General features: G+C 40.7%; 1 protein-coding gene across 2 annotated transcripts in view; it reads right to left on the bottom strand.

The window, feature by feature from the left end:
• The window catches only part of PCSK5 (proprotein convertase subtilisin/kexin type 5), a 507,981-nt gene that overhangs the window by 28,823 nt on the left and 466,358 nt on the right, over positions 1-12,800 (bottom strand). Inside the window, exons 28-31 of one of the 2 annotated variants that reach the window (XM_055426904.2) lie at positions 10,512-10,592; positions 7,474-7,557; positions 5,988-6,183; positions 531-748 (exon numbers count right to left, since the gene is read on the bottom strand). In XM_055426904.2, coding sequence (XP_055282879.2) covers positions 531-748; positions 5,988-6,183; positions 7,474-7,557; positions 10,512-10,592 — 579 coding nt within the window. The remainder of the gene's footprint in view (positions 1-530; positions 749-5,987; positions 6,184-7,473; positions 7,558-10,511; positions 10,593-12,800) is intronic. The other variant, XM_088837941.1, reaches the window with a different exon arrangement.

The raw sequence follows: 12,800 nt of genomic DNA, 5'->3' as shown, positions 1-12,800 counted from the left end.
AGTCACCAAATCCTTTGGATTGGACAGATTGGATATTTAAATTAATCTGTCTTATTCTGCAGAGGAAATTAGATAGCCTTTCTCAGGAGATAATCTCAGGGAAAGTTCCTAACCAGAGGGCTACTCTCTGAGTCTTACAGTTGCCTAATCCTTACTTTTGTATCTTTTATAACAGTTGAAATTCTCCAGCCACCTCTGTGTTTTGTTAATATTAGTCTGTCCCATAAGATTTTGTGATCAGAGCAGCAGAAATTTTGGGTTCTTATCTGTATCTCTAGCACTTGGGACAGTTCTTGTCACACCCTAACTGCCCAGGACATGTGTATGGGAGAAATCTTGTAAAAAAATGGGCTCTTGTCTTTCTTAATTTGCAGAATCCATCATGGAAAGGCTTTATGTCACGCTCCGTTTTCTCAGTGACCCCCATAGAGGTCAATTTCAGTAAAGGCGTGGAGATGGTCTCCCCCAGATCGTGTTGGACATCCCGGTCTCAGGGCCCCCACCCTCTCCCCTGTGAGGCTTCCAGGTACCTTTGCATGTTTTCTCGTGGATGCAGTCCTGACACATCTCCGGGCAGCGCTTGCACACCCCTTCCATTGCCACGTGCCTCTTGGGGCAGGTTTCTCGGCACACCCCCTGGTCTAGGACAAGGCCTCCTTCGCAGGACTGACAGTTGGTGGCATTTCCTTCACAAGTTCTGCAGGAAGAGCTGCAGTGCTCACACGTATCGTCATCTGCATAGAAGCCCCTATGGGGAGAAGAGGGAGCCACTAGAGAAGCTTTCCAACTAGGAAGTTGATTCACACCTGCCAGTCAAGAATTAGGGCTGAAAATGGAAAGATTGTGGCTGTTGTCAACTAAAATGAATTCATCAAATTTCCTGGGGAAGGTACTAAAAAAAAAAAAATCAGGTTTTAAAAAAATTAAATGAAAGGGGTAAGTATTATCCTTGTGAATTTAGGGTGTTTGAAAACAACTTTTTAATTTGTTTACAGTTTAGTCATCTTCTGATTTTCTATTTTATCTCCTAATTTTTGTTCTTTTTTTTTGTTTTGTTAGAGTAGAAAATGCTTTTTATCCCATTTAATATGGTTTTCATTTAAAAACAGTTTAAAATGTAACAGTTAAAATATTTTTGAAAGGCTCGAAAGGTTTAATGACATCTACAGTTTTTGCATATGAAAAGGTGGGGAATGCCCTTGGAGTAAAAACCTAGAACACAGGGACCACCTCTGACCCCACGGGGTACTTGTAGCCGGAAACTGGACCCTGTGGAATGGGAATACCCCTCTTTCCTTAGAGTCATTATAGCCACTACCCTTTCAGTTGAGGCCACTGAGAAAATTGTTGTGGAATCCCCTTTAGCCATTTTTGTTCCTCGTGCAGTAGATTCTCCTGAATTCCCATCACATTCAACATTTCTCAGCCAGACAGTTCCTATGAAGTCTTTTTGTTAACTGCTCCTCACCGAATTCTTTTATGTTAGAATACCCGTAACCTGACTACTCTCTCCCTTCTGTTGCCGATGAAGGATCTCACCTCTGCTTAGTGCCGACGACCACCTTCTGATTGCTTGTACTGATCTCCAGGAAACTCCCCTGGGCAACACTGACTTCTCATGGTTTACTGATGGTCTCATTTAACAAGGTAACAACACTAAATAGTGTACTGGGTATGTTATTACCACTCCTTTTGATGTTGTTGAGGCAGCATCTTTAGCTGTGGCAACTTAAACGGAACAGGCTGAATCATATGCTCCTATACAGGTTTGTACTTTAGCCAAGGACAAAACTGCCAGTGTTTATACTGAGAGTAGAATTGCTTTCAGAGTAACTCATGGTGTTGGAATGTTGTGGAAGCAATGGAATAAAACTTAAAATGCCCCCTATGTGTAAGAATTAGTGAATATAATACTTCCTGCCCATCCCTTTAGCTATTACGGTTTTGGGGCTTCTCACTTGACTCTCTGGAAGCTAAGGGAAACCATCTTGTTGATATTTCTGCAAGGAATGCTGCTCTTAAAGGGACCAGTCACAGCCAAATGATGTTTTATGATGTCTTTTCTCAAATGATTTAGAAAAACTGACTAGAAAGGTCCAACAGCTGGCCTCAGAAAAAGAAAAACAAGTTTGGAAATTCAACAGTTGTTAGTTGGATGAAAAGAGAAAGCTCTCGTTTGGACTGTATAACAAGCCAGTCCTACTGGAGATTCTGAAATTCCCACTCTCCACCGCTGGTTACATGCATTAAACCTTCAGTCTATGATGAAATGATAGGCTTCATGAATCAGTATTAATGGGGAAACATTAACAAGGTCACAAAAAATATTTACCTTACTTGTCCTGCTTATCCAAACTACTTATGCCAAACCCAGGGAAGCCTCTTTCTACTGTTCCCTGACATTTTAAACTGCCCAGACCACTTGAGGTTTGGCAAATGGATTACATAAAACTTCCTCTGTCTAATGGATGTAAATAAGCTTTAGCCATGGTCTGTATGTTTTCACATTCGATTGAAGCCTTCCCTTGCAGGCAGGCTACTGCCTTTTCTGTGACTGAAATAAATCCCTTTGGAAAAGACTATCCTTATGTGGAACATATTGTGATTGAGGAACCTATTTTACTGGCCATGTACTTAGGTCTGCACTGTACGGCCAGTTTTACAACTTTTCAGTTGCTTAACTACCCTCAATCCTCTGGTTTAGTCTACTGTCCGAATGACATTATTAAGACTCAGTTGGCAAAATTTGTAGAGGCCCTCCCAATACCTTAGGGCTTCCCTGGTGGCTCAGATGGTAAAGAATCTGCTTGCAATGCAGGAGAACCAGATTCTTTCCCTGAGCCAGAAGGATTCCATGGAGAAGGGAATGGCTACCCACTTCAGTGTTCTTGCCTGGAAAATCCTACCGACAGAGGACACTGGAGGGCTACAGTCTGTGGGGTTTCAAAGAATTGGACGCGACTGAGCAGCTGACACTTTCCAAATACCTTGGTCAAAAGCATTGGCATCGGTACTTCTGAATCTCATATCCACCCCTTTTGAAACTCATAAACTCTCACCACTTGATATAGTCATAGGATGCCCTTTGCACTTGGCTTCTCCTTCTTCTGACCCTCAACTGATAAAAGGAGAGAAACTCCAGTGTTGGAAGGGTCTAATTGCTTCTACTAAAAAGAACCATGCTATAGTAGAGCAATCTTTTCATGGTGTGGCCATGGATTACATCCGAACAGGCAATTTTGCAGAAAGAGAAACAAGCTGCCAAGCCAAGCTGGGTATTATATGTCCCTCAGATTTTATCTCCCCTGTTTTTTTGATAAACATAAAGATGGGGGAATCCCATGGTAATCAGACCACCCTACTCAAGACAGGAAAACATATACTTGTGATTCCATAGTCTGCAGGATTTTCAGGTCAGTTTAGTAGCTTCCCTGTTGCTCAAAAAAAGGAAAAAGGCTGCCATGTATCCATGTGTGTGCATTTGGAGGAAAAAAAATCTCTTCTCCCTGCTGGGTTTTCTTACCCTGACCTTTTCACTGTTAAGCCTCTTTTAAAATACCCAACTGGGGAGGCAACTTGAAAATATTATGCTGAATAAAATAAGTCAGTTATAAAAAGTCACAGTCTATATTATTTATATAAAATGTTCAATAGACAAGTCTCTAGAGACAGGGTAAATTAGTGGTTGCTTAGGGCTGTGGGAAATTAGGAATAACTGCTGAAAGGGTACAGAGTTTTCTTTTGGGGGTGATGGAAAGATTTTAAAATCGATTGTGCTGATAGTTGCACAAGTCTTTCACTATACTAAAAATCATTGAATTGTATACTTTATGTGGGTAAATGGTGTGGCATGTGAAATATAACTCAACAAAGCTGTTATAAAGAAAAAAGAAACCCTGGTTGAATGAGAAGGTGACATTGTGTAGTGGTTAAGCACATGGATTTCAGTGCTAGAGAGATTTGGTTTGAAATCCTGACTGTGCCATGTATTAGCAGTGTGACTTTGGGCATGCCACCCTTTTTTTTCATCTGTGAAGTGAGGGAAATAATGGTATAATGTCCCTCCATATCTGTAGGAGATTGGTCCAGGACCTGACGTGAGTGCCAAAATCCATGGGTGCTCAAGTCCCATAGTTAGCCCTTTATATCCGTGGTTCTGCATCTGTGGGTTCGGCCAACTATGGATTGTGTAGTACTGTATTTATTGAAAAAAAATAAAGGGGATGGTGTGTTTGAAACTCTTAGCACAGTGCCTAGATATTGCAAGATCTCAGTAAGTATCTGTTTTTAAATGGTTTCTTTTCCCTTGGAATCTCTTAGCTCTTTGTTTATTAAGGACCTGAGAAGTATGACATTGATTGATGTAAACATTCCCTACTGGATTATAAGCCTGTTGCAAACTCAGACTCCCTTCACTTAAGCTTATAGTAGCTTCCAGTATCAATTCTTAACAGCCAAAAGGTATCTGTAGAATTGAATTGGATATGTTTGTCTTCTACAGTAGATTGGGTAAGCTTCTTGAGGTCAGTTCCTTGACTTATATTTGTATGCTATAGGATCAATCTCAGTAATGGCTATAAACAGGTCATTAGAAAATAGGAGTTGTTTTTATCATGAAGTTCTTTTAAGCGGCAGGCAAATAAAATTTCTAGTTCCTTTAGATGTTGTTGGCTGCTTCATCAAACCCATTTCTTGCCTCCCTCTCTCCATTCTTCCTGGCTGTCAGTGTTGTGATTTTCGTGGGTTTTCGGGGCGGATCTTGTTCAGCCTACGTCAGTCCTTATATTTCCATTCTCCTTGCCAGGCATCAGTTTCAGTTCAGTTCAGTGACTTAGTCATGTCCGACTCTTTGCGACCCCATGAACCACAGCACACCAGGCCTCCCTGTCCATCACCAACTCCCGGAGTTCACTCAAACTCATGTCCATCGAGTCGGTGATGCCATCAAGCCATCTCATTCTCTGCCATCCCCGTCTCCTCGTACCCCCAATCCCTCCTAGCATCAGACTCTTCCAGTGAGTCAACTCGTCGCATGAGGTGGCCAAAGTATTGGAGTTTCAGCTTTAGCATAAGTTCTTCCAATGAACACCCAGGATTGATCTCTTTTAGAATGATCAGTTTAGGAAGGTGTTATTGATGCGTTCTGGCTGATGAGATGTGAAGGGAAGTCTGAGGAAGTTTTGTTTCCTCTTAAAAAGAGATAAACAAGAAGAAAGGTACCCTTTTCTGTCTCTGGTGGTTGCAGCGTGGGATGATGATGCTGGGGATGGGCAGGCAACACGATCTCTGGGGAGGACAAGCTATGGAAGATACGAGCGTGCAATGGAAAGATTGTGGGTTTCTAATGAAGTGTTGGCCACCAAAATAATAAATGCTACACTTCCAAACTCTGTATCATATATATAAATAAACCCCATATTTTGTGTCAGGCCCTTTGACAATTTTGTTTCCTGTTACTGAAATTTTCCTGATGAACTTTTCCACTTGCTATTCCCACTTTCCACTCAGGTAAATCCTGGAGCCAGGACCACTGATAGGAAGAGTAAAGGAATTGTAAACCAGGTGACCAAGGAAGCCATGAGGAATCAATAAATAACTAAGCAGGCATTACTCGCTATTTATTATCTGTGATTCATACCTCTCTTTCAACATGTAGAAGAGGTTCGTGCGTTCCACAGCTTATCACAACCTCACTTTTGTCATGGGAAAAAAAAAACCCCTGACAACTATTTGATCATAAATACAAGGTAAAATAAAGAACATATTTTCATAAGACTAAAAATATATACATCTTGTGGTCACAAGGGAGAAGCGTGCATCTGGCCTTAAGTAAGCTTTGGCTGCTGTGGCTGAGAGTGATGTCAGCCAGTTAGGCAGGGAGGAGGACACAGGTGCTCTAACTAGGGAAGAGAAGAGGCCTTTGATGAAGAGGAAGGAATTGCCCCCAGTGCTGCAGGAGAAGGAAGCGCAAGGAAGCGGAAACTTACTCAGGGCACCTGGTAGAGCACCTTCCTTGGTGGAGGAGGAGGGGGTGTTCTGGCCGCGTCTGGCACTTTTGGCAAAGGTTGGCTTCGGAGCAAGAGGCACAGTCCTCTGTGCAGTTCTCACAGCTGCCGCTCCTCACCGAGGGCCACGTGCCCTGGGGACAGGATGGAATGCAGGTCTGAGCCAGCAGATAGGTGCCTGGAGTCCCAGGGAAGAAGACAGGTCAGATGATCATCAGGTGTCTGCTCTAAGAGAACACGCACCCCAGCAGAGAATCAAAACTTCCAACAGCTTTTTTAACTCCTCAGGAGATGCAGGTTTGATCCCTGCGTTGGGAAGATCCCCTAAAGAAGGAAATGACAACCCACTCCAGTATCTTGCCTGGAAAACCTCATGAACAGAAGAACCTGGCAGGCTCTAGTCCAAAGGGTCAGATACAATTTAACAACTAAACAGCAACAACAAAGACCCAAGTATCCAGAACACTTATTTCAGGATTACCAAAACATCTTTTAGTGATGACTAAGTCATCCAAGATGAGTTAAAGCTCTAGAAAGGAAATTGACAACAGAAGACTTTTGACTTTGCCTTTCCTGTTGGTATTGCTGCGGGTTACCATGGGGCTTCCCTTTGCCGAAGTGATCTGTGTATTAAGACCTTTGTCTTCCTGGTGTGAGGCAATCATGTATACACAGTTCAATGGAGTCTGCTCTGCATCTCAAAGCTTATCTGTTGGGACACTGACACAGTAGCAACCCTTTCATTCAACTCCACCTTTAATGGACAGCCCATCTATTTAGTTTTAATTGAAAAAAAAAATCAGGTGCATCATCATTAAAACAACCCAGAAATCACCCTGAACTCCAAAATTCCAAGAAAATTGTCAGTTTTTTGTTGTTGTTGTTGACTTTTATATATTGTAGAAGTAGAATCGTGGCAGATTGCACATTCTAACATAATGATCACTTTAATGGCAGTATAACATTCTTAGTTTCTAATGTGCCATGTTGATAAACTGTCACCTTAATTCAGGGAAGTTATTTCTGACTTGATTTTGTAGATGATGAAGCCATTAATTTGTTGAGCTGTTGTTGTGCTTTTTTTCCCTCCCCTAAAATCAGTACCAAAAATGAAGAAAAATACCAGGTAGATGCTTCATCCCCTTGTAGATTCTCTGCCTTAGTTCTTTTGTTTCAGCTAATGCACTTTAAAAGAACAATGGAACCCCTAGAAATGTCGGGCAGCCAGAGCAAACTCTGTGGCCAAATTGATCACTAATTTAATCGTGCTTTGGATAAGAACCATTTCTTTTCTTTTTTGTTCTGGTCCCTTGAAAACTAGTTTATATTACAGGGCAGTGTTTGGGTCCCTGTGTTTCTCCAGAGTTCCTACTGTGACAGCAACATGTGGTGGGACTATATCACGAGATGCTGACAAATAACTGAATTGGCTTGGCCACTGCTTCCTCCTGTAACATGCCACACTCACCTTTTGGACAGGAAGTGCACAGGGTTGCCGATCCATGGCAGGTTTTACAAGAAGAATGACATGACTGGTGTCTTCTCAAAAGGTCTGTATAAGGAAAGAAACAAGAAGTCTGCCTCTTTTGAACAGGTGCATAGCATTGTTGGGAAAATCTCATGAGTAATCTCATTTCCCTTTTCACCCTAAATAGACCCTTCAATTTGATAGTAGTTAAATGTTGGCACCATCCATTGCCTACCAAGTGGACTTCATTTATTTTATTTTCCTTGCTCCTTCATTGACAATTGATGTCAAGACTTTCTTTGCAAATTTCCAGTGACAGGATAGCCTTAAATATAGGGGGATATTTGAACTAACAGATGTTACTTATTTTATATTTTGTAAACGTGTGGTTGTGTGTATGTCTGCTGGAGTTTTTGTGTCAAAGGTAATCACTTATTTCTCCGAGATTCTTTGTTGATCACTTTTCTTTACTCCAGGATGATAACTGAGAATTCGTTGTGCCCCCTCTGTTTTTGTTCTTTAGGACCAGATTTCGTAAATTGGTCAATGTTTGGGTCTCTGTGTTCTTCATAGTAGACACTGTGGGATGCAGCCTAAGTTGATCTTTTAAATTTGTCCAAAATCATCATTAAACATCAGCAGCCATCGGAGAGCTTGCTGGCTGGTCAGTGACAGGAAGGTCATCCCAGGTTAATAAGCTATTAATCTGAGAAACATGCCAGCTGCTTCTCCTTTCTTCCCCCACAACCATTCGCTGGGCAGGTTTTGTCAGGAAAGCAGCAGCAACTCAACAGGATAGTTGTGTAACAAAGAAAACAGCCTCAGTGACATCACTCACTCAGTACACATAGAGATCTTGACTAAATTCCAGTAATTGCTCAGGAATCAGCATGACTCATACAGGGGAAATTTAGAAAAAGAAGTTCTCGCTCAGAATATGTCACACCGATGACCCTGAAGTTCAGTCAGTGGTTACTGTTGGCATCTTACCGTTCCCCACCCTTCCCTCCTCCCCGTTTTTCCTTCTTTCCTCCCTGTCTTCCTCTCTCCCTCCCTTCCTCTCTCGCCTGTCACTTCCTTCCTTCTCTTCCTGAGAGTCTGGCAGAGTCTAGTCACACCTGCCTTCAGATCCCAGGTGTGCTTTTTCTGGGTAGGGTAACCATGGATACTGTAATTAAACTCTTCGAGTCTTATAATACTTTCCACATCTCTAAAATCAGAGCAAGTGATTCTTCCTTTACAGGACTCTGTGAAACCTGAGTAAGATAACGTATAAAGTATGCACATAGTGGCTCAGAGAATGGTGGTTCCTTCTGCTTCATTTCTTCGTTTGTTGTCATTCCACCCCATTTCTCAGGCTTCTGTTTTATTTCCCATTCTCTTTCCTCTGTTCCATACTTGGAGTGGTACCAGGAGCCAGTACTTGGTTCCTCTGATGGCACTCACAGTCAATATACTGCTGAGCCTTGCTGCAGAGAAAGGTAAGTAGGCAATAGATAGCCAGAGATAGAGGTCTGTGGACATAAATGGTTGTCCATGCTGCCATGCTGAGTGGCAATTTCTTTCCAACTGTGAGAGAAAATTTTGTACTGGTTTTCTAGTATACCGATTAACTAATGTACTCTGCTGGGGAGTTCTGTTAAGAGTCCAGCTAGCCAGTGCAGAGCAATGCTAGTCCCTAGATTTTCACAAAAGTGATGATGATGGGTGTGTTAACTAACCTTATTGTAATCATCTTGCAGTATACACATATATCAAGTCATCATTTTATACATGATAAACCTATATAATGTTGTATATCAGTTACATCTCAATTAAGCTGGGAGAAAAAGATGCTTACTTGATGAGAGCAGTTATTCAAGGAATAATAACTAAATATTCATCTGATATTGAGCACCTTGAAGATCTTTATACATCCAGGCCATGGGTTGATTTTGTTTTGATTTTATCATTTTTGTGCTAAAATGTTATATTTTAAAAGTTAGACGTTTTAATTAATTTTCTCACATTTAAAAAACATAATGTATATATTTACACATAGTATACATACGTTTATAATTACACATACATATCTCACGTTCTGGTAGCTTTATATATCATTCCAATACACTTGGTATAAAATTCTGTAGTGTCCTCACATCTCGACTAGAGGGTGCTCTGCACACACCGTTAGCAGTCAGGCTTGGGCAATGGATAAAGTTCCCCAGCGAGAGCTCTTTTATCAGAAAAGATTAGATCTCAAGAAGTCAAATTTTTTACTTTGATCAGTTTCTCTTTTTTCCACTCCAGAAATTCGAGACTGAACAGGACCTCACCCCCTCCCCTGCAAAAAAAACATCATCTCGACCAAGAAAATATAATGTATATCCTTCAAATATGACTAATAAAGTATGGGTTCTTCTTAAATCTTTTAGGTTAAATAAGCAATGCTCACAGGTTCAAAATGTAGATAAGGTATATACTGTGAAGTCTCTCTTACCATCCCCCTCCACCCTTTTTATACAAACTGTTCTCAGTGTTTATCATGTTGCCTTTTTTTTTTTTTTTGGTAGTTCTGTATTTCGGAAACCATTGTTTATCAGTATATAAAGACTCTCCTCATTCTTTTTGATGGCTCCATAGTATCCCACTGTGTGGCTGTGTCATGTTTCATTTTTCTACTCTTGTTGGTAGCTGTTTAGTTTTTTCCAACCTTTGTTATTCAAACAAGGCTGCAGTGACTAGGAAGGCAAAAGTTTCTTTTCTTAAAGATCTGCAAGGCCAGAGGCTTTTCTTGATAACTTTTCTCAAGAATAACCACTTTGTGCCTCAGGAATGTCCTTATATGTTCTTGAAGTCTCCACTGCTGAAATTCCTCCCAGTCTTTCCCTTTGGATACCCACTTATATTTTAATCGGAGGTCCCATCCTCTCTCCATTTTTCTCACGACTTCTATATCCCTGCTTGTTCCTCACTGTCTGATTTCTTGGGTTGGTTTTTACATCACAGAGACTCTCCTGGTATGCTTGGTCATCTTCTCCTCCCTATTTCCCTGTTACCTCTTTTGAATAGAAACTTCCACCTTCGTCGCTCCTGCAGCAGGTTCTTCACCAAAGGTGGGCTTGCAGTGGACACAGGTACTTTTTTTATTAAAAAAAAAAAAGAAATGTTTTATTTTTTTTTAATGCAAAAAGGATGAAGAAGAAGATAGTTTGCCCCTTAATCTTACCACTCAGAAATGTCTGCTTTGTATACTTTGGCATTTAGATTTCCCATCTTTGTATTGAATGCGTGAGTATAATTACATATGTGTACGTATATGTAATCATTGACATCTTCTGCATATATAGTACTGAACTTACGTTTTTCATTAATGTAATGAATCTTATAGGAATTTTCTTTTGCCATGAAAATTCTTTGTAAAAATATTTTTTTGATTGGTGTTTTTGCATGAATTTTAATTCACTTAATGTTTTTCTTCATTACATTTTTAGATTGCACTCTCCTTTTTTTAGATTATAACTAAAACTGCTGCCAATATCTTTGTACACATTCTTGGTTAAGTCAGGGCTCAACTTGGCTATTAGGCATCCCAGCTGACTATCATTTGCCCTTCTTTCTGGTACTGTTTTTTTTTTAAACAGACCTGTATTACTCCTTAGGCCTCCAAATTGCTTTATTTCATAAGCTCAAGAAGGCAGTTTTGAAAGTAAACTAGTGTTCGTGGGTTGAAACTGGATTAGGTTAACGGGTTAGAGAATAGATTGACATTTTTTGTGCCATACTATGTGCTGGGGGTTTCATATGTATTCTTCCATTTAATTCTCAAAATGACTTTGTATGGGACATTTCATGTTCTCATTTTATAGGTGAGAAAACTGAGGCTCGTAGAGGATAAATATCTTGCTCAAGGTCACAGAGCTGGTAAAGAATAGAGCCAGGAATTGAATTCAGGTATGCTGAATTTTAAACTCTATCTTCCTTAGAGAGATGTTTTAGTAATTCATTTAGTTTCAAAATAGTTTGGTAGAGGTCAAAGCAGTGATGTACTGGTAAAATGGTTCTTTGGAAAACAAAACAGCAACAAAGACTTGATTTGTCATGTTTACCAATTTCAGTGGTGTAAATATTCCTGCCATAGCTGATTTCAAGCTGCCAATTGTTTAATAATCCACTCATAAAATTCCTGGATGTTTAATAATCAGTGTAAGCAGATACATATGGCTCCTTCATATCACTAGGCCAAAAGTTCACTTAGCCGCCCAGCCGTGATTTTCTGCACTCTGAGTTATGATTGATTAGTTAAGTAAATATTGTGTCCGCAGTTGTAAGTGAGGCAACTATACACAAAGTTCTTCTAAAAAAAATCAGATTTTTATGGCTTTAAAAAAAAATTGTCTGAAGTTCACTTATTATTAAGTAACATATCTCCCCACTGTTGAGAATTTTTTTTTCACACATGTGTGGCTTCCAGGGTTTGTAACTGACTCTGGGATTTTGGTTTTTCTCAGAACACAGGAATTAAAATCAAAAGACAGACTAGTGATAAATTGTTAGGATGTGGTCAAAGATAAAAATTTAATTTACCATGTCTGCGCTTTGTAGATTAGACTACCATCAGAATATGTAATTAGAACCTGCTACAAACATGGTTTTAATCAATGTTGGAAATAGGTGGGTAGGGGAAATGTGCAGGAATTATTCTGAGGACTGTCCAGCATCACCAGGGGGGAAACCACTTAAGAAAACCCAAATGATTTAACAGTAATAAACTGTTTCCATTCCCATCAATGGTTTTAGGAAACCAGCTGAAGCTATCGTTTTCTTTCAAAGCCCATGGCCTGCCACACCTGAGCATTTCCGCTAACAGTGGGTCTGCACGATGCCTGAGGCCCTGCTGATGCCGTTGGCAGCAGTCTGTTTGACATTGGACTAAATAGGCCTCACAAATATATTAGTGACTGGGACAGGCAGTCTGGGGATGATCTGTGCTTTTGTGCGGGGACTTTTTGGTGGCAGGAAGAACCTTTGGAGATGACTTAGTCTTGGGTGAGGATTTTCCAGCTGTGGTCTGATGTGTAGGTAAATCCCCATCTTGGACCAGGGTAGGAGACATTCCTGCTCAGTTGGTAATTTTTTTTTTAAAGATTGATTTATTTAACTTTTTTTGGGGTGGGGGGCTGTGATGGGTCTTCGTTGCTGCACATGGGCATTCTCTAGTTGGGCTGAGCAGGGGCTACTCTTCATTGTGGTGACCAGACTGCTCATTGCGGTGGCTTCTCTCATGTGGAGCACGGGCGCTAGGCACGTGGGCTTCAGTAGTCACAGCGTGTGGGCCGAGTAGTTGT

This window comes from Moschus berezovskii, chromosome 7 (genome assembly GCF_049115385.1).
Source record: "Moschus berezovskii isolate FMDL1 chromosome 7, NW_MosBer_1.0, whole genome shotgun sequence".
Lineage (NCBI taxonomy): Eukaryota > Metazoa > Chordata > Mammalia > Artiodactyla > Moschidae > Moschus > Moschus berezovskii.
The sequence above is the reverse complement of the archived record's forward strand: the minus strand, read 5'-3'. Positions and strand labels throughout refer to the sequence as shown.